The sequence below is a fragment of the Delphinapterus leucas genome, chromosome 20, assembly GCF_059928025.1.
Source record: "Delphinapterus leucas isolate spDelLeu-1000000601 "Yukka" chromosome 20, BTC_Dleu_Yukka2, whole genome shotgun sequence".
In the NCBI taxonomy this organism is placed as follows: domain Eukaryota; kingdom Metazoa; phylum Chordata; class Mammalia; order Artiodactyla; family Monodontidae; genus Delphinapterus; species Delphinapterus leucas.
The window spans coordinates 43,517,787-43,540,242 of NC_143148.1; the positions used below are offsets into that span (position 1 = coordinate 43,517,787).

The 22,456-nt window shown below is 39.5% G+C and overlaps 1 protein-coding gene across 3 annotated transcripts in view; it reads left to right on the forward strand.

Moving 5' to 3' along the window:
- Nucleotides 1-22,456, forward strand: part of SNTB2 (syntrophin beta 2) — a 101,311-nt gene that overhangs the window by 63,852 nt on the left and 15,003 nt on the right. For all 3 annotated transcript variants that reach the window (XM_089902414.1, XM_089902413.1, XM_022583340.2), the window contains one exon: nucleotides 17,133-17,329. In XM_089902414.1, the coding sequence (XP_089758540.1) occupies nucleotides 17,133-17,329 (197 nt within the window). The remainder of the gene's footprint in view (nucleotides 1-17,132; nucleotides 17,330-22,456) is intronic.

Below are 22,456 nucleotides of genomic sequence, written 5' to 3' on the forward strand. Positions count from 1 at the left end.
GTTATATTGGGAGCATGACAGGAATTGTAACAAAACATGTAGACATGTCTCAGTAGATATAATTAGAGCAATTAAATTTATATTTTCTAAAGAGTTAGAGCTTATGAATATGACTGTCCAGATCTCTTAAGCTTAAATATTATGGAGGCTTATGCTCTAGTTATGATCATAGAATGCAAGGAGGGTAGCTATATCCTTAGACATTTCCTTTACTGGGTGTTACTGGAGGGATGGAGCAGAAACCTATGACATCCCCTAGATGAGCCTTTGTTCAATATAGAAATTTCAGTCTCATAAACAAATAATTTCTGGACATTGACTAGACTGGACCTAGACCACCAAGGTACTTTGGGACTAAACAAGGAAATGGGGTGGTTGTGTGGGTACTCTCAGTGTGGTATTAATTTGCAACTAAGGAAAAGATATAAATAAGATTTAAAACTCTTAGAAAAAAAATACAAGAGTAGATCTTAATGGTCTTGGCTTAGGCAGAGCCTTCTTAGATACAACACCAAAGCACAAGCAACAAGAGAATAAATAAATAAATTGGACTTAATCAAAGTTAAAAACTTTTTTGCTTCATATGTCACCATTAAGAAAGTGAAAAAACCCATAGAATGGGAGAAAATATTTGCAAACATATATCTAATCTGGGACTTGTATCTAGAAAATATAAAGAACTCTTACAACTCAATAATAAAAAGATAAATTACCCAATTAAAAAATGGGAAAAGGATCTGAGTAGACGTTTGTTCAAAGAAGATATGCAAATGGCCGATAAGCACATGAAAAGGTGCTCGGCATAATTAGCCATCAGGGACTTGGAAATTGAAACCACAATGAACTATCACTTCCCACCCACTAGGATGGCTATAATTAAAAAGATAGTATGCAAGAGTAGACTAGGATGTAGGAGAAAATAGAACCTCATACACTACTGGTGGGAGTGTAAAATGGTGCAGTTGATGTGGAAAAATCTGAAAGTTCCCAAAAAGGATAAACATAGTCACTGTATGACCCAGCAATTCCACTCCTAGGTTGTATATCCAAGAGAAATGAAAAATTGTCCACACAAAAATTTATTCATGAAAGTTCATAACAGCATCATTCATGACACCTAAACAGTGGAAACAATCCAAGTGTCCATCAGCTGATGAACAGATAAACAAAATGTGGCATATCCATACAATGGAATTTTTTTTTTTTTTTTTTTGCGGTACACGGGCCTCTCACTGTTGTGGCCTCTCCCGTTGTGGAGCACAGGCTCCGGACACACAGGCTCAGCGGCCATGGCTCACAGGCCCAGCCGCTCCACGGCATGTGGGATCTTCCCGGACCGGGGCACGAACCCGTCTCCCCTGCATCGGCAGGCAGACTCTCAACCACTGCACCACCAGGGAAGCCCATACAATGGAATATTATTCAGCAAAAAAATAAAAAATGTTCTGATACACACTGCAGCATGGATGAACCTTGAAAACATTATATTAAGTGAAAGGAGCCAGATGCAAAAGACCACATATTGTATGATTCCATTTATAATGAAATGTCCAGAATAGGCAAATCTATACAGACAGAAAGTAGATTAGTTGTTGCCAGGGTTTTTTTTGGCGGGGGGGGGGGGGGGGCTGGGAGGGAGTTGGGAGAAATAGGGAGTGACTGCTAGTGGGTATAGGGATTCTTTTTAGGGTAATGAAAATGTGCTAAGATTGTGCTGATGGTTGCAAAACTCTCATTATACTAAAGTCCATTGAACTAAGTGGTAAAGTATATGGTATGTGAATTATATCTCAGTAAAGCTGTTATAAATAAAACAAACCCCAAAAGCCAACAAGATTTAATAGAAGGGAATAAGACCAATCCTTAAACTGAGTTTGAGTTCTTAATAGCTACTTACATTAGGTAATTGGGAGCATTGTTACTTAATCTTTCTGTGCCACAGACTTTTCATTTGTTAAGTGGACCATAATGAGATAGAGGGGGTGTGAGTATTAAAATGAGTCAATACTTTTAAAATGCCTACAGTGGTACCTGACACATTGTAGGCACTTAAGTAAGTGTTAGCTTCTTTAATTATAATAATTATTTATTATTAAGTGAAAATATGTCAAGGAAGAATTTGTGTAAAAAGTATAATTGGTTTTTTGACATTGTTAAAAGAAGAGCTTAGCTCTAAACCAACAGTTTTTACGAGTAGTGAAAGTTTCATATTAAATGTGAGGAATTCAGATATATATTTGTTTTTGTTTTTGTTTTTTATTATTTATTGGCTGCATTGGGTCTTTGTTGCTGCGCGTGGGCTTTCTCTAGCTGCAGCGAGTGGAGGCTACTCTTCGTTTCGGTGCACGGGCTTCTCATTGTGGTGGCTTCTCTTGTTGCGGAGCACAGGCTCTAGGCACGCGGGCTTTAGTAGTTGTGGCACACGGTCTCAGTAGTTGTGGCTCAAGGGCTCTAGAGCGCAGGCTCAGTAGTTGTAGCGCACTGGGTTTAGTTGCTCTGCGACATGTGGGATCTTCCCAGACCAGGGCTCGAACCCTTGTCCCCTGCATTGGCAGGCAAATTCTTAACCATTGCACCACCAGGGAAGTCCCTCTTAATACGTTTAATTAATTAATGAAACAGCAAGGATTCTTCACTCCTTGCTCAGGAAGTACTGGTGGATTAGGAGCAAAGGTGACAGGCAGATGAGAGGTTTAGTTTTTCCATGTGGCTGTGTTGGCCAAATGGAATTGGTTGAAGTCACTTCTTGATAGAATTAAGGGGGCTTAATCATCCTTTGCCTCCTAGAGAGGTTAGAGTATCGCCACTGAAAGAGACCAGAGGAGGAACCCAGACCAGAAGGTATCCAGTAAACAGAGGCAAAGCCAGAAAGTGGTGTGCTTATGTCTCTTTAGTGTGGAGGAAAGAGGCAGTTTGAGATACATATGAGTAATGAGAAAGGGCTGAATGTTCACTTTCACTAATTCTAATACTTTGGAACATGTTCTTATGAATGGATGAGATACACACACACGCAGGGTAGCATAAACATATAGAGAAGGAAAAGATTAAGGACTTTGATGATCCAATAGCAAAGGTAGATAGTCCCTGATAAATTAAGAATTAATTGCAGTTCAAAAATCAAAGAAGGGAACTTCCCTGGTGGTGCAGTGGTTAAGAATCCGCCTGCCAGTGCAGGTGACATGGGTTCGAGCCCTGGTCCACGAAGATCCCACATGCTGCAGAGCAACTAAACCTGTGTGCCACAACTACTGAGCCTGCGCTCTAGAGCCCGTGCTTCACAACAAGAGAAGCCACCACTCGCTGCAACTAGAGTAAGCCCGCGCGCAGCAACGAAGACCCAGTGCAGCCAAAAGTAAATAAATAAAATAAGTAAATTAAAAAAAAAAATCAAAGAAGGGCTTCCCTGGTGATGCAGTGGTTAAGAATCCACTTGCCAATGCAGGGGACATGGGTTCGAGCCCTTGTCCAGGAAGATCCCACATGCTGCAGCCAACTAAGCCCGTGCGCCACAACTACTGAGCCTGCTCTCTAGAGCCCATGGGCCACAACTACTGAACCCGCGTGCCACAGCTATTGAAGCCCGCGCACATAGAACCCGTACTCCGCAACAAGAGAAGTCACTGCAATGAGAAGCCTGTGCACCTCAGCGGAGAGTAGCCCCTGCTTGCCACAATTAGAGAAAGCCTGCGCCCAGCAATGAAGACCCAACACAGCCAAAAATAAATAAAATAAATTTTAAAAATCAAAGAACACTGTTAGGGTAATATAAATTAACATGAGTTAACCATTTATATTGGCTTGCACATTTATAGATTCTTGGAAACCAAAAGTGTGTGTGTGTGTTTACTTAATAGCTGATATTTCGGCATGGTTGAGGAATTAAGTAAAAACATGAAAGTGGTAAATGAAGAGGATTTTTATTTTATTTTTATTTTACACATTTCTTGAGGTTAAAGCCAGGTACAGGATATAGGTAGAAAAATAGATATAGGTGCCGTGGATTTTGCAGGATGTGAATTTTGTAGTCTTTTCCTATAATCTTTCTTTGACTGGAAAAGAAAATGATCCAGAGAAAGTGTGGCTACTTTATGATGTGGAAAATTGAGTGGTGTTGTGCTTATGGGACTTAACAGGGCAAAAGCTGCTGAAACGCCTTTGCATGAGCTCATCTGGCCTCCCCACTAAGGGGGCCTTTTGGCAGTGTGTTCTAACCAACCGCTGTGCAGCAAGAGTCCAGCAGCTGGTTTGAATTAGATTCCCTCTGCCAAATATTTCATAATCAAATCTGTAGGAAAAATTCTCCTGCACTTTCTATTTTTTAATGTCTGATTTGGGATTAGCAATCAAACTGAATATGGTAGAATACACCCTGTCACTTTCCTCATACTTTGTCTTACTTGGATCATATGTGGAGTAGTTTTGAAACTTATTTAACTCTTCCAGAGATAGCTAATGTGTAATTGGCATGTTGGTTCTACAGGGATCAGCCCAGGGAGGTGGTTCTCAAATTATACTTTCATGGACCTCTGGGGATTCCTTCTTCAGGGGGTCTATAAGTTCAAAACTATTTTCACAGTAATACTAAGATGTTTGCTTTTTTCATTGTTGACATTTGCACTGAGGGTTGGTAAAATTGCTGGTACCTTAGCATGAATCAAGGCAGTTGGCACCAAACTGTATGGACTTGCAGGGAGAAAACATACCAGTTTAACCTCAAAATGTCTTTGTTGAAGCAGTAAAAATTACTAGTTTATTTAATCTCAACCCTTGAGTATTCATCTTGTTAATAATCTGTGAGATGAAGTGGGAAGTGCTCAGAGTCCACTTCTGCTTCATACTGAGGTATGAGAGTTGCTGCAGAGGAAAGCATGTGTGGTTGAGCTGCAAGCTGAACCAGCGGGTTTTTTCATGCAACACCATTTTTTCACTTGAAAAAACAACTGGCTGACACACTGTGGCTGGTCAGACTTGGGTATTTGTCAGACATTTTTTTCCTAAAATAACCAAAATGAATTTGTCATTTAAGGAAAACACTGATGGTATTTGTTAACAATTATAAATTTCTAGCTTTCAAACAAAAATTAGAATTCTGGAAAACTAGTATCTGTCTCTGTGAGTTTGATAGCTTCCCAATACTTAAAGACTTGTCTGATGAGATCATTGGTGATACTAGCAAATGTGACTTTTTGATATAATAAAATGCTTTTAACATTTGGAAAATGTGCATAACTCAATGAAAAAATATATTCCAAATGACCAATACATGATGCTACAAAATCATGCAAGGGTAAGAAAGATCTATGCAAGCTGCAAGAGAGACCAAAGGATTTTTAATGTAACAGGATATGAAAACTTTATTGATAAGTTTTCAGATACTATATTGCAACTAACCTTTAAGAATCCGCTGTTGAGTTTTGGTTTGGTAGACAGAAAGATAACCACAATTATCTGAAAAGGCTATAAATACTCCTTCCTTGTCCAACTGCCTAGCTGGGTGAGGCTTGACATACTTAAACTGCATACTGCAGCAGAATGCAGAAGCACATATAAGAATTCAGCTCTCTTTTATTAAGCTGGATATTAAAGAGATTTGCAGAAAATTTAAAACAATGCTACTCTTCACTTTAATGTTTTGTTGTTGTTTGGGAAAATATTATTTTAATAAAAATAAGTTATATTAACATCTAACCGGTTTCTTATTTTTTATTTTTAAATAAATTAATATTTTAAAATTTTCTCAGGGCTTCCCTGGTGGCGCAGTGGTTGAGAGTCCGCCTGCCGATGCAGGGGACACACGGGTTCGTGCCCCGGTCCGGGAAGATCCCACATGCCGCGGAGCGGCTGGGCCCGTGAGCCATGGCCGCTGGGCCTGTGCGTCCGGAGCCTGTGCTCCGCAACGGGAGAGGCCACAAGAGTGAGAGGCCTGCGTACCGCAAAAAAAAAAAAATTTCTCAGTTTTAATTTCTCATTATAGTAAATATCAATAAATATAGTCCATATGAAGAAAGGTGTTTCGGAGTATTCAGTAGTTTTTAAACACTTTTTTAAAAAAATAAATTTACTTTATTTATTTTTATTTTTGGCTGCGTTGGGTCTTTGTTGCTAAGCGTTGGCTCTCTCCAGTTGCGGCGAGCAGGGGCTACTCTTCATTGGGGAGCGAGGGCTTCTCATTGCGGTGGCTTCTCTTGTTGGGAGCATGGGCTCTAGGTGCATGGGCTTCAGTAGTTGTGACTCGCGGGCTCTAGAGCACAGGCTCAGTAGTTGTGGTGCACGGGCTTAGTTGCTCTGCGGCATGTGGGATCTTCCCGGACCAGGGCTTGAACCCGTGTCTCCTGCATTGGCAGGAGGATTCCTAACCACTGTGCCACCAGGGAAGCCCCCTCAGTTTTTAAGAGTGTTGAAGTGTCCTCAACAAAGGGTCCTCCTTTGTTGAAGACTAAAAAGTTGGCAAACCATTAGTTTTGTGCTTCTTAACTGTGGCTACACATTTGAATCATCTGGAGAACTTATAGTAAAATAAGGTTGACTGGGCCCCACCCTAGACCAGTTAAATCTGAATGTTTGAGGATGGGAGCCAGACATCAGTAATATTTAAAAGCTGTGCACCAGGTGATTCTAGTGTAGAGCCAGGGTTGAGAACTATAGTAATTAACTTGGCTAAACCGGTTGGTAGATTAGAAGAAACTGCCTTTTCCTTGAGAGACACAGGCTTGTCTTTTATCTGAACCAGTAGTGACTCCCTGGCAATGAAAGGAAATGTGAAGGAGCATCCATTTACTCTTAGATGTAATCTGCTCAGGTTACTGCTAGAGGAGTAAAGGAAGGAACCAGCAAATTTGTAGAAAAATATTACAGGTATACAGCCTACAATGAAGCTAAGAACAAGACATTTTATTTATTTATCTTTGGTATACATTTCTCATCCAAGTTTTAAAAAATCCTATGTGGAAAATATTATCTGCTGAGTGATTCCTTATAGTGAGGTAGTGTGTTCTGTTATACCGATCTACTTCGAACTTGTTAAAAATAGGGAAAATATTTTTGGAAGAAGTGAATAAATTAAACTATATTAAGTGGTTGTCATGAAACAAAGTGTTGAATAGTTTAATGACTTTAAAGAGAACTGCTTTCTCCTCTTCTTTCCATATGTATACTTCACTGTTACTTTTTTAGCAGCTTTATTGTGATATAAGTCACATACCATACAGTTCACCCATTTAACGTATAAAGTTTAATGGTTTTTAATATGTTCAAAGAGTTACAATCAATATTAGGACACTTTCATCACCCCAAAAAGAAACTCCTTACCCATTAGTAGTCACTCTTCATTTTTCCCTCCCCCAGGCCTAAGCAACCACAAATCTACTTTCTAGCTCTGTAGATTTGGCCTATTCTGAACATTGCATATATGTGGAATCATGTTACATAGCCCTTTATGTCTGACTTCTTTCACTTTGTGTAATGTTTTCAAGGTTTATCCACGTTCGAGCACGTGTCACAACTTCATTCCTTTTCAAGGCTTAATGATATTCCGTTGTATGGATATAGCACATTCATCAGTTGATGGCCATTTGAGTTATTTCCACTTTTTTGACTAGACTGTTATGAATAATGCTGCTATAACACTCAGGTACAACTTTTTGTGTGAAGATATGGTTTTTTTGTTTTTTTGGCTGTGTTGGCTCTTCGTTGCTGTGCGTGGGCTTTCTCTAGTTGTGGCGAGCGGTGCATGGGCTTCTCATTGCGGTGGCTTCTCTTGTAGTGGAGCATGGGCTCTAGGCGAGCAGGCTTCCGTAGTTGTGGCACGTGGACTCAGTAGTTGTGGCACGTAGACTCAGTAGTTGTGGCTCACGGGCTCTAGAGCGCAGGCTCAGCAGTTGTGGAGCTCGGGCTTAGTTGCTCCGCAGCATGTGGGATCTTCCCGGACCAGGGCTCAAACCCATGTCCCCTGCACTGGCAGGAGGATTCTTAACCACTGCACCACCAGGGAAGTCCCTCTTTTCACTTTCTTGATAGTGTCATCTGAAGCACAGAAGTTTTTAATTTTGATGAAGTCCAATTTATCAGCCTTATATCGCTTGCATTTTTTGTGTTATATCTAAGAAGGCTTTCCCTAATCCAATGTCACAAAGACTTAATCCTATGTTCTCTTCTAAAAGTTTTATAGTTTTAGCTCTACATTTCATTCTTTTATCCAAATGAAGTCAGTTTTTGTATATGGTGTGAAGTAGTGGTCAAACTTTATTCTTTTGCATATGAAAATCCAATTATCACAGTACCATTTATTGAAAAGACTTCTTTCTCCATTGAAGTCCCTTGACATCCTTGTCAAAAATCAGTTGATCATAAATGTGAGGGTTTATTTCTGGACTCTCAATTTTATAGTTTAGTGGTAAGTTTTGAAATCAGAAGTGTGAGTCCTCTAACTTTGTTCTTTTTCAAGGTTATTTTGGCAATTCAGAATCCCTGGCATTTACCTATGGATTTTAGGGTCAGTTTGTCAATTTCCGCAAACGAACAAACAAAAAAAGATGAAATTCTGATAGGCATTTCATTGACTCTGTAGATCAATCTAGGGAGTATTGCCATCTTAAAAATATTGTCTTCCGATCCATGATACAGGATATCTTTTTATTTATTTAGGTTTTCTTTTATTTCTTTCAGCAATGTTTTTTAGTTTTCAGAATACAAGTTTTATACTTCTTTCATTAAATTTATTCTTAAGTAGTATTACATTTTAATGCTATTGTAAATGAATTGTTTTCTTAATTTTCTTTTTGGATTGTTCATTGCTAGTGTATTCCATCAATACACTGATTTTTATATCTTGATCTTATATCCTACAATCTTGCTCAACTTGTTTATTATTCTAACAGGTTTTTAGTAGATTCCTTAGGACTTTCTATGTACAAGATCATGTCATCTGCAAACAAGAGATAGTTTTTACCACTTCCTTTCCGTTCTAGGTGCCTTTTATTTCATTTTCTTGCCTAATTGCTCTGGCCAGACTCGCCAGTACAATATTTATTTATGTAGCTTTTTTTTTTTTGCGGTACGCGGGCCTCTCACTCTTGTGGCCTCTCCCGTTGCGGAGCACAGGCTCCGGACGCACAGGCTCAGCGGCCGTGGCTTACAGGCCCAGCTGCTCCGCGGCATGTGGGATCTTCCCAGACTGGGGCACAAACCCGTGTCCCCTGCATTGGCAGGTGGACTCTCAACCACTGCGTCACCAGGGAAGCCCTGTATGTATCGTTTTGACCGTGCTGTGCAGCTTGCAGGATCTTAGTTCCCCGACCAGGGATTGAACCCAGGCCACAGCAGTGAAACTGCTGAGTCCTAACCAGTGGACCGCCACAGAATTCCCTCCAGTACAATTTTTTTTTTCAATTTATTTTTGGCTGTATTGTGTCTTAGTTGCTGCTCACGGGCTTTCTCTAGTTGCAGCGAGTGGGAGCTACTCTCTGTTGCGATGCGCGTGCTTCTCATTGCAGTGGCTTCTCTTACTGCCGAGCACAGACTTGAGGCGCACAGGCCTCAGTAGTTGTGGCTCGTGGGCTCTAGAGCGCAAGCTCAGTAGTTGTGGCACACAGGCTTAGTTGCTCCGCGGCATGTGGGATCTTCCTAGACCAGGGCTCGAACGTGTTTCCCTGCATTGGCAGGCAAATTCTTATCCACTGCACCACCAGGGACGTCCGCAGTACAATTTTTTAATAGAAGTAGCGTAAGCAGGCATCCTTGTCTTTTTCCTGTTCTTAGGGGGAAAACATTCAGTCTTTTACCATTAAGTATGATGTTAGCTGTGGGTTTTTTTTAATAGATAAACTGATATCCAGGTGAGGAAGTTCCCTTCTATTTTCATCCCAGAAAGGTTTTGGATTTGTTAAAATGTTTTTTCCATGTCTATTACAGTGATCATGTGGGTTCTGTCCTTTAGTCTATTTATATGGTTTTACTTATCAATTTATCAATCAGTCAATTTAAAAATAATTTTTTAAATCAAATTTATTTGTAAATCAATTACAATATTGATTTTTGGACATTAAACCAACCTTGCACTTCTGAGATAAATCTTATTTGGTCATGCTGGATTCAATTTGCTAATAATTTGATGAGGATTTTCGTGTCTTATATTTATACATGATATTGGTCTGTAGTTTTCTTTTCTTGAAATGTCTTTGGATTGGGTGTTAGGATGTTACTGACCTCATAGAAAGAGTTGGGAGGTATTCCCACCTCTTCTATTTTTTTGGAAGACTTTATAAAGAATTGGCATTGATTCTTCTTTAAATATTTGGTAGAATTCATTAGCAAAGCCATCTGGGATTAAGATTTTCTTTGTTGCAAGTTTTTCACTGTTAGTTGAAGGGATTTTTAAAATATGTTTTAAACCAGTGGTCCCCAACCTTTTTGGCACCAGGGACTGGTTTTGTGGAAGACATTTTTCCATGGACTGGGTGGGGGTGGGCGGGGTGGGGATGGTTAAGGTGGTAATGCAAGCAATGAGGAGTGGCACATGAAGCTCTGTTCTTTCCCTTTTATCTGAAAATAGTTTTTAGTTCATGAATGTCACATTTCTTAGCTTTGATCTTGAAACCCTGTTCTCATGAACATCTCATGGGGAAGAATATGTATGACATATGATAGAAACTCTAAGGGTCTTTCTTGCTTATGTTTCCCAATGTTTTTTCTCTTCTCTACTTTTTTTCATTGCTGTCCCATACTTGATTTGAATCTTCTCCCTAAAATGCTTAGCTCAATCTCTCATTTTCTTACATCTAAAAGTATTTCAAGGGGCGTTATTACTTATCCCCCCCCAAATGAGTTGGAACTCACTTTTTTTTTTTTTTTTTTTGGCCACACTGTGCAGTCTGTGGGATCTTAGTTCCCCAACCAGGGATTGAACCCACGCCACAGCAGTGATAGTGCTGAGTCCTAACCACTGGATCGCCAGGGGGTTCCTAGACCTCACTTAAAAAAAAAAAAAATTTATTTATTTGGTTGCACTGGGTCTTAGTTGTGGCAGGCAGCCTCCTTAGTTGTGGCAGGCAGGCTCCTTAGTTGCGGCAGGCGGGCTCCTTAGTTGCAGCAGGCAGGCTCCTTAGTTACAGTTCACCAGCTCCTTAGTTGCGGCACGAGGGCTCCTTAGTTGTGGCATGCGAACTCTTAGTTGTGGCATGCATGTGGGATCTAGTTCCCTGATCAGGGATTGAACCCAGGCCCCCTGCATTGGGAGTGTGGAGTCTTATCCACTGTGCAACCAGGGAAGTCCCTAGAACTCACTTTTTAAAGTAAAAAGATGGCGCATCTTTTTTTTTTTTAATGTAGTAGAGTAGTATCATATTTTAAGTGAATGGGAGTCAAGAGTTGTAACCAAGTAGTTAGTTCCAAAGTTTTCTTTTTATGGCTGAATAATATTCCATTGTATGGATGTACCACATTTTGTTTATCCACTTATCAGTTGATGGACATTTGGACTATTTCTACTTTTTGGCTATTATGAATAATACTGCTATGAACACTTGTGAACAAATTTTTATGCTAATATATGTTTTTATTTCTCCTGGGTATATACCTAGGAGTGGGATTGTTGGATCATATGGTAACATTTTTAACTTTTGGAGGAACCAGTCAATTTAAAAAAATCATTGTGAAATTATAAATTTAATATCCATTGTAGTTTGTCCTTGTTGATGCTCAAAAATGGTCCTATCTTTAGCCAGTGGTAGCTCTTCAGGTGGACTTCTCAGCCTTTTTGACAGGACTTTTATATAAAAGTGTTTGAGAATTGCCATATTATCTATTATGATAGAATACTCTGGACTTAACTTGTGTATTTTCTGCTCTAGATCTGACATTTTCCAAGAAGCCTCACTTTCTTTTTTTTTTTTTTTGAGGGGATGGAGGTTCAATTTGGGCACTAACTACATTTGTTGCTATTGGATTAGTTATTGTTTATAGGCCTTTGTTGATGGACAGAGGTAGGAAGTATGTGTAAGTGTATATATATACGTATATATTTTTTTAAACCTAAAATACATGGTTGAGTTCACACTGATACTCCATTTCAAGTTTGAGACTACAGTGTAATTACTTAACGTCTTCTATCTTACATCTGGTTTTCCTTTTTCCCATATCCAGAATTGCAGATCTTAAGGACACCAGAGATGATCACATTAGAACATCCCATAATTGCTCATTTGCTTTATCCCACATTACATATCAGAATAGTGCTACTATTATTACTACTACAACATTATCACCAACAGTATAATTACTGAAAGTAGTTGAAAAAAATTTTTTGCAGCTCCTTTTTTTGTACTTTTTTAGTGGTTTCTCCTGCTTCTGTCAGTTCTCCACTAAACTCCCTGTCCGCACTTTCTTATTCCCCTTTGTTGATCTCTACTTATCTTCCAGATTTCTTTTCTTCTTTTCTTTTTTTATTTGGCCCGCACCATGCCAAAAGAAAAAAACGGGATCTTAGTTCTCTGACCAGAGATTGAACCTCGGGCCCCCTGCATTGGAAACGCAGAGTCTTAACCACTGAACCGCCAGGGAAGTCCCCTGGATTTCTAAACATTGGCTTATTTCAGGGCTCAGATCTCTTCTCTATCAACTACCCTGTCCCTCTGGTGATTGTATCTGATATCATAGCTTGAAATATCTCTTATACACTGACAACTCCCAAATTTATATCTCCAGACAGAATCACAGACTTATATTCTGACTGCCTATTTAACACATCATTTGCATATTTATGATCACTAGGAAGCAAACTCTGTAGCAAAAGTAACATAAAATAATAAAATAGGTGTTTTTTTCTTTCTTATGTAAAATAAAACAGCCGCCCTTAGCAAGAGGCTTCTACCCTTCAAGGTTGCCTCATGGCTCAAGATGGTTACTGGAAGCTTTAGCCATAATATCCAAATTGTAGGCAGGAGGAAGAAGAGGAAAAGGACAGAAGGGGCACATACCTGCTGCCTTGTTCTCCAGTTGTGGGGCTTTTCTGGTAATCCTACGCATTAACAGCTTGCAATTCATTGGACGTCTCTTTCTTCAAAGAAGTTTGGGAAATACTCTTTTATCTGTGCATGTTGTCATTCGGAATAAAGGCAGCTTTCTATTTCTAAGGAAGAATGAGAAAACGAATATTGAATAGGCAAGTAGAGTTTTAAGAGTTCTTTGTCGGGACTTCCGTGGTGGTGCAGTGGTGAAGAATCTGCCTGCCAATGCAGGGGACACAGGTTCGATCCCTGGTCTGGGAAGATCCCACATGCTGCGGAGCAACTAAGCGTGTACGCCACAACTACTAAGCCTGCACTCTAGAGCCCACAAGCAACGACTACCGAGCCCTTGTGCCACAACTACTGAAGCCCGTATGCCTAGAGCTTGTGCTGCGCAACAAGAGAAGCCTTCACAATGAGAAGCCCACGCACTGCAACGAAGAGTGGCCCCCACTCACCACAACTAGAGAAAGCCCACGTGCACAGCAATGAAGATCCAATGCAGCCAGAAATATAATTAATTAATTAATTTTAAAAAAGTGATCTCTTAAAAAAAAAGTTCTTTGTGTATTTTGGATACAGTCCTTTACCAGGTATATGTTTTCATAAATTTTCTTCTACTTTGTGACTTGTCTTTTCATTCTCTTAACAGTGTTTTTCAAAGGGCAAATGTTTTTAATTAATGAAGTCCAACTTAATCATTTTTTTCCTTTATGGATCATGCTTTTGGTGTTGTATCTTTTTAGATTACTTAGATTTTCTGTTAAAATGTCTTCTTGAAGCTTTACACTATTACATTTTACGTTTAGCTCTAAGATCTATTTTGAGTTAATTTTGGGGAAGAGTGTAAGGTCTTCCAAAACAGAAAGCACCAGACCCAGATGAGTTCACTGGTGAATTCTACCAAACATTTAAGGAAGAAATTCCCTACAGTCTCTTTCAAGGGATTGAAGCAGAGGGAATACTTCCTGACTCATTCTATGAGACTAGCATTATGCTAATACCAAAACCAGAAAAAGACATTATAAGAAAAATACAGACCAATATCTCTCATGAACATAGATGTAAAAATCCTCAAAACGATACTATCAAATCTAATCCAAAAAAGTATGAAAAGAATTATACATCACAACCAAGTGGGATTTATTTTCGATATGCAAGGCTGGTTCAACATTTGAAAATCAATTTGTGTAGGGACTCCCCTGGTGGTCCAGTGGTTAAGACTCCACACTTCCACTGCAGGGGGCACGGGTTCGATCCCTGGTCAGGGAAATAAGATCCCACATGCTGCATGGTATGACCACCCTGCCACAAAAAAAAAGAAAAGAAAAGAAAATGAATTTGTGTAACCCATCACGTCAACAAGCTGAAGAAGAAAAATCTTATCATATCAGGAGATACAGGAAAAGCATTTGACAAAATGCAACACCCATTCATGATTAAAACTTTCAGTAAACTAAGAATAAATGGGAACATTCTCAACTTGATAATGACTACCTACAAAAAATCTACAGCTAACATCATACTTAATGATGAGAAACACAAAGCTTTTCCACTAAGATCAGGCCCAAGGCAAGGATGTTCCCCTCTTGCCACTCCTTTCAACATCATACTGGAAGTCCTTGCTAATGCAGTAAGGCAAGAAAAGGAAGTTAAAGGTATACAGATTGAAAAGGAAGACATAAAACTATCTTTGTTCTCAGAAGACATGATCAGCTATGTAGAAAAATGAAAAGAATTGGCAAAAAACTCCTGGAACTAATAAGCTCTTATAGCATGGTTGCAGGATACAAGATCAGTGGACAAAAGTCAATTGCTTTCCTATATACTAACAATGAACAAGTGGAATTTGAAATTAAAAACACAATGCCATTTACATTAGCATCCCCCCAAAATGAAATACTTAAATATAAATCTAACAAAATGTGTTCAAGATCTATATGAGGAAAACTCCAAAACTCTGATGAACAAAATAAAAGAAGAACTAAATAAATAGATATTCCATGTTCATGGATAGGAAGACAGTATTTTCAAGACGTCAGTTTTTCCCAAATTGATCTATAGATTCAATGCAATCCCAGTCAGAATTTTAGCAAGTTATTTTATGGATATTGACAAACTGATTCTAAAGTTTATATGGAGAGGCAAAAGACCCAGACACACAAAATTGAAGAACAACACAAAATTGAACAAACACAAAATTGAAGAACAAAGTTAGAGGACTGATGTTACCCAACTTCAAGACTTACTATAAAGCTGCAGTAATCAAGACAGTGTAGTGTTGATGAAAGAACAGACAAATATATGGATCAGTGAAGCAGAATAGAGAGCTCAGAAATAGACCTCTGTAAATATCATCGACTGATCTTTGACAAAGGAGCAAAGGCGCTACAATGGAACAAATACAGTCTTTTTCAACGAATCGTGCTGGAACAACTAGATATCCACATGTAAAAAAATTTTGCCCTTCACCAGAATTAACTCAAAATGGATCATAGACCTAAGTGTAAATTGCAAAACTATAAAACTCCTAGATGGTAACAGGAGGAAACCTAGATGACCTTGGGTATTATAATGGCTTTTTTTAGATACAACACCGAAGACATGATTTATGAAAAATAATTAATAAGCTGGACTTCATTAAAACTACAAATTTCTGTTCTGTGAAAGACAGTGTCAAAGAATTAGAAGAGAAGGCACAGACTAGGAAAAAATATTCACAAAAGACACATCAGATAAATGACTGTTATCCAAAATAATACAAAGAGCTATTGAAGCTCAACAGTAAGAAAACAAACAACTTGGGAATTCCCTGGCTGTCCAGTGGTTAGGACTCCATGTTTCCACTGCAGGGTGCATGGGTTCGATCCCTGGTTGGGGAACTAAGATCCTGCAAGCCACGCGGCACAGGCCAAAGAAAAAAAAAAAGAATGAAAGCAAACAACTTCATTAAAAAATGGGCCAATGACAACATGAATAGACGCCCCACCAAAGAAAATATACAGATCGCAAATAAGAATATGAAAATATGTTTCACATCACATATCATCAGGGAAATGCAAATTAAAACAACGAGATACCACTACACACTTAGAATAGCCAGTATCCGGTACACTGACAACACCAAACACTGGCGAGGATTTGGAGCAACAGGAACTCTCATACAGTGCTGGTGGGAATGCAAAATGGTACAGCCAGTTTGACAGAGTTTGGTGGTCTCTTACAAACATTTTCTTACCATACAGCCCAGATATTCCACTCCTTGGTTTACCCAAAGGAGTTGAAAAATTATATTTTAAAAAAACCTATACAAAGATGTTTATAGCCACTTTATTCTTTTTTTTTTTAATTGATGTATAGTTGATTTGCAATGTGTTAGTTTCTGGTATACTCAGCTTTATTCTTTTTTTTTTTTTTGCGGTACGTGGGCCTCTCACTGTTGTGGCATCTCTCGTTGCGGAGCACAGGCTCCGGACGCACAGGCTCAGCGGCCATAGCTCACGGGCCCAGCCGCTCCGCGGCATGTGGGATCTTACCGGACCGGGGCACGAACCCGTGTCCCCTGCATCGGCAGGCGGACTCTCAACCACTGCGCCACCAGGGAAGCCCTTAATCAAAATTGAATCTTTTTTGATACGCATGGCCTCTTGGGAGCATAAAAAAAGCTAAGGGGAAACTGGGGCCTTGGGCCATCCAGCCTAGTGTTCTGCCTGTGACACCAGGGGGTCATTTTATGGGAAAACAGAATGATATCTACTTCAAAGACTATAATCTTGTTTTGAAATACACTTATCTAAAAACTGCTGATGGGGCTTCCCTGGTGGCGCAGTGGTTGAGAGTCCGCCTGCCGATGCAGGGGACACGGGTTCGAGCCCCGGTCCGGGAAGATCCCACATGCCACGGAGCGGCTAGGCCCGTGAGCCATGGCCGCTGAGCCTGCGCGTCCGGAGCCTGTGCTCCGCAACGGGAGAGGCCACAAGAGTGAGAGGCCCGCGTACCACAAAAAACAAAAAAACAAAAACAAAATGCTGATGGCTTTTATAATTTCTGCTTATTAATCAGCATAAATTGCTGATATTTTCCTCTGACAGTGCATTAATTACCTTTGATCTTTGTTTGTGGTTCTAGGTTGGTTCATTCTGGCTCCGGATGTCGATCACCCTCACTTGGATCTGACCTTACGTTTGCTACCAGGACAGGCTCTCGGCAGGGCATTGAGATGCATCTCTTCCGGGTGGAGACACATCGGGATCTATCGACCTGGACCCGGATACTTGTTCAGGGTTGCCATGCTGCTGCTGAGCTGATCAAGGAAGTCTCTCTAGGTACAGATCCTAGCATTTCATTTCTAATAGTAATTAAATGGAACTGTTATACTTTGTTTTAAAGTAAGAACCATTATCCTGTATGCCAGACTTAAAAATATTCTGAAATAAGGCACCTTAAAGTGATCATGATGGAAAGAAACTGGGTTTCTGTTTCGGTAGCAAAGTTTTTATAAGCTTTTTACATGGCTCTGAACACATTTACAACACTCTCTGTACAACATGGTAGTTTTACTGTTCATTATTTAAATCTTTATAGTGTAAGGACTCATTTACTAAATACTAGGTGCATTGACCCTCTAGTTAAGAAGATTTGGAACATGGATAGACACCCTTAAAAATATGAGCATCTGGCAAAGCTTATAGCTGTAGAAAAGTAAAGAGAATTTGGAATAGGAGTCTCTCTTCCAAAGTTTGAAAATGTGTTGCCCAGTAGGTACTGAAATAAGCATCTAAAGGAAATAAGCCTCATGGTCTCTTTCCATTGTTGAAGTGCCCTCTTGTGGCTTGTCTATATGAATTTGGAAGTATGGTTTCATACATGTATATTTGTGTATATGGTTATGTATAGATATTTCCAGATTGCTTTTCATTTTAACAAGAACAGAGAGTAGTCAAAATGAAGACATAGTTACAGTTTCTAAGTTTTAGTTACTTTGAATATCTTGATTGCAAGTTGGTTTACTTAGTTTTGCTCCTGTTTTCTATGTATTTTATTTTATAAACCTAGTTTTACAGAATTTATACAAAAAGAGAAAATGACTTGAGAGCAGAATGTCTTTTGATTTATATTCCTTTCCATTGCTTTTGGAAAGTTAGGGATCTCCATGGCTTTAGAACTGCCTGGGCAGCATTTCCATGGGTCATCTTCTAACACTGGCACAAGGACAGCTTTTTCAATGTTGTCAAAGTAGCACAATTCTTCAACTATTTAGGACCTACTCTATATTTTCCTCACAACCACAATGATGATTCAAGCAATGACACCAATGCCTAGATCCCACCTTGGATTTTGACCAAAGCCACCACATCAGCAGTGTGGTTTCTCACTTGTCAGTCTCCTACCCATTTTCTCTATGGAGTGGTTGGTCACCACATTAAGGACTGTGGGGCTCTGGTTTTTGTCTTGGCCGCAGAATGTGCTTTCTGGGATGGGGAAGTCCTCAGTTGGAAAGTCTGGATGCTCTGTGTTCCTGTGTGGAGTCCCAGGGGTCAGGCCAGCACACTCATCGCTGGCATATGGGGTCACCATAATCTTCTTCAAGGATCCTGAGAGATATGTTTCCCAAAACAAAGAGTGCAACGTGGCTTTTTAACACTTTTTAGTTTCGTGTTGTTTGTTTGGTGTCTGGCAGCTAAACTTCATACTACAGGAAACCAAAATCTATTCAGTCCTTGGCTCACAGTTGTTTAAATACAGATGACTTGATGAGAGGGAGAATAAGGACCACCTGGTTCCTTATATTTTTAGATGGACAAAAGAACATATTTTTTGGTAACTTTGAACTTTTTTGTTCTCATTCACAGCTCTATCTTAATATTACCTTGGTAATACTTTCATTTCCACAATTCAGATCAATTGATGTACTTACGAATCACTTACTGTGTATTTAGAGCTGTGCCAGAAATATTAAACTGGCTGAAAGTAAACTGCTTTGGTGAGAACCAGAATTTCTTTAAAATTTGTGTGTGTGTGTGTGCGTGCAGGCGTGCATGCATGTACTCATGCGTGTAGGCACGTAGTCTGTTACATCTTAATGTGATGTATATGCTTAGTGTACACATACATGTATGCACACATGCATACATAAGCCAGCATGTCCTTCAGATGCATGTTATCACCCTCTGTTAAACTTTTGGGAGATTCAGAAAGGTTTATTTAAAACTATATTTGAGGAACATCGTACTACATATTCAGGTGTTTATGGTCTAAAGAAAGGAAGTTGACAAAAAGAAATCAGTTGAGCTTTTTTTTTGTCTCTTATGTGTTTGGTTATAGTTTACGCATTTAGAAGAATTTCAGTGACTACTTGTAAGATTTGACTAGTGAATGCCATACATTATCTTTATAATGTGTGTTTAGTTTTAAGCCTTTATTAGATTATACTTAGAGTAGAATTGATCAGTAATCCTTCTGGTACACAAGGACTTTTTCCTTCTAGCAAATATAACTTTAAGATGACCAGGCAGAGAATGCAGTTAACACCCTCAGTTACATAAAACCATTTTCCATTTGTCGCAGGAATTGAAAATAGGAAAATACATACACTTTAGTGTGTGTAGTTGTTTGAACTTTAATAAGTATGCTTTTAAAAGCTTAATTTCATCATAACAATTATCCAAGCTCTTAAAGTTTTTAAATCTTACATGAACTTCATGAAGATGCTTTATATTTCTGTAGCTTGGTGATATGAAGACTAAGAAGTAGAAGATATAGGTAGGAGTTGCATTAAAAATATGCAGAGAATGTGCAAGAGAAGAAAAATGGGCATTTTAAAGTATTTAGAGTGTTAGCATATATGAAAAAAGTTTGCTTTAACCATGTTGTTCTCAATTTCATAGAAATTCTCTTGAACCCCTTTTTGTTCCTTTACTCAACAAATATTGATTGAGTATATACTCTGCTTTTACTGACGATACTAAAATAAATAAGGTAGGTGTAGCCCCTTCCTTTGAAGTAGGAAAGACAGAAACAAAAAGAATAATAAGTACATGTTGGGGTTGTTATAAGTCATAAATGAGATACATGTGTCATCTAACCCTAACACACAACTCTGTAAGGCAAGTTTTATTACCTCCATTTTCAAGATAATGGAATTTGGGTTAGTGTGGCTGGAACGTGAACTGGAATCCTTTCAAAATGCAGTGTCTTAAGCCCCTGCATTTCCTCCTCTTAAATGACTTATTCTTATGGGCAGATTAAACTCCTGGAGGACATATACATTGTCAGTTTCTCTTAATTCATTAAATCAACAAATGCTTAGTGTTTAATTGTCTACAAAGTGCTATGCTTTGTGATGAGAGAAATAGAAACAAATAAGACCTGCTTCATGCCTTTGACCAAATAGCTATAAGAAAGGAACACAGCGTCATGTTCTTCTTTTATAACCCTTGAGTGTGATTAGCCCACTAATTATACTTGATGGGCTGGCTTTTCCATGAAGTAACAGAGAATGCTACCTCAGCCTTTCTTTGAGAGCATCCTGGGCAGCCCACTCAAAGCCCACCCTGCTAAACCCACTCTCTTCTGGGTTGTTCTGGAAGGCCCAGAGGAGCCCAGGGTGACACAGCTCTGCAGCCGCTAAAGGGTCTTACTGGAAACATTGGAGCCCCCAGAGCCCTCCTACCAAGTAACTGGCCCCAGAGCAGCAGAAACAGGACTTGCAGCATAGACTTACTTTGACATTAGAGTCCTTTTTTAAAAATTAATTAATTAATTTTTAGCTGCATCGGGTCTTAGTTGCAGCATGCAGGATCTTTCATTGCAGCGTGCAGGCTTCTCTCTAGTTGTGGCACACAGGCTCCAGAGTGTGTGGGCTTAGTAGTTGTGGCGCCGGGGCTTAGTTGCCCCACGGCATGTGGGATCTTAGTTCCCCCACCAGGGATCGAACCTGTGTCCCCTGCATTGGAAGGCGGATTCTTAACCACTGGACCACAAGGAGAGTCCTAACATTAGTGTCTTTGTTCTTCATGATACACTGGTAATCACCAGCAGTCTCTCATTTTAAAAGACACAAAGTAGAAAACATAGATTGTATTTACCAGTGTTCATCTTGGTGTAACAATGAGATTTATTATTATTTATTATTAGTTAATGAGCCTTTTCTTCCTCTTAGCTTTATTAAATTTTTTACCGTTAGGGAACTACTTAAAGAAAGTTATCTTTAATATACGTAATTACACTCAACAATATCCCCATGGTCTGAAAAAGCCAATGTCCCTGCCACTTAGCAGATTGTGAAGTAGTAGCCAGAGCAGTAGAAGGAAAACCAGGGCAGGTGAGGACAGTAAGTGTCATGGAAGCCTAAGGAAGAGGATTTCAAGGAGAGGAATAGCCAGTAGGGTTAAATGTATCAGTTGGATGGTTTAGGCTGGAATTAAGAGAAAATGCCCTCTAAAATTAGATTAAACATTTAAGAAATGTATTTTAGATAGAAGAGAGAGAGCAAGCGTAAAGGGGGGGGTGGGTCTTCTCTTCCCAGTCATAGGTTCATATGCACACCCTGGACCAATGGCAGTCACCAGGAGAAAGCTATGCTCTGACTGGCCCAGAGGCTATCTTCCCTTGAAGTTGAGGTCGTCCTTCCCTGAAACACATTAGGAGAGACTAGAAACCTGAATAAAATTGGAGTTTGGCTGTAAAGGAATAATGGAGAAATAAAATATGGGTAGACAGCCAACAATGAGTCCTACAAGTATCAAGACAAGAGCTAAAGACGTGGGTCAGATTTAGGTGCATGGAAATAATTGGTGCCCTTGGAGAGAGACGCTTAGGGGTGTGATGGCACTGGCAGCTTGCAGAGGGCTGAGGGTTGAATGGAAGGTGAACCATGGGTAAACCGAGTGTAGACAGCTCTTTTAAGACATTCTGCTGTGAAGAGGAGGGGAGGGGAGTGGTAGAAAGAAGAAGGTAAAGAGTTGAGTAGTGGCATTTCTTATAATAATGAGAGAGACCTGAACATCTAAAAAAGTTAATGGAAGGGACCTGACTTAGAGGGAGGTGTTGAAAATGCAAAAGGAAGAAGGAATAATCAACCTTGGACAGTTTCTGGGATCCCAGTGGATGGGATCCAAAACACAGGTGATGGGATTGGTCTTAGCCAGGAAGAGGGACAGAGGGAGGAGAGGAGGAATTGGGTAGAGATGTACACCCATATCTTAGCTGTTGAAGTGGGCATTGCCTTTTATTCCTGAGTAATTTGTTCCAAAGACACCCCCGGCTTTTACTCGATCCCTAACACCAAGTGCAATTGCAGGCTACTTTTATGTTGTTTGAATTATTAAAGTTGTATCATACTTGGTATAACCTGAAAAACAATTTTTTATTTTTTTGCCTAATGAACCATTGATTAGTCCCATACACCAAAACCGTCATTATAAAGAATTTTATAATATAATATTACTGAG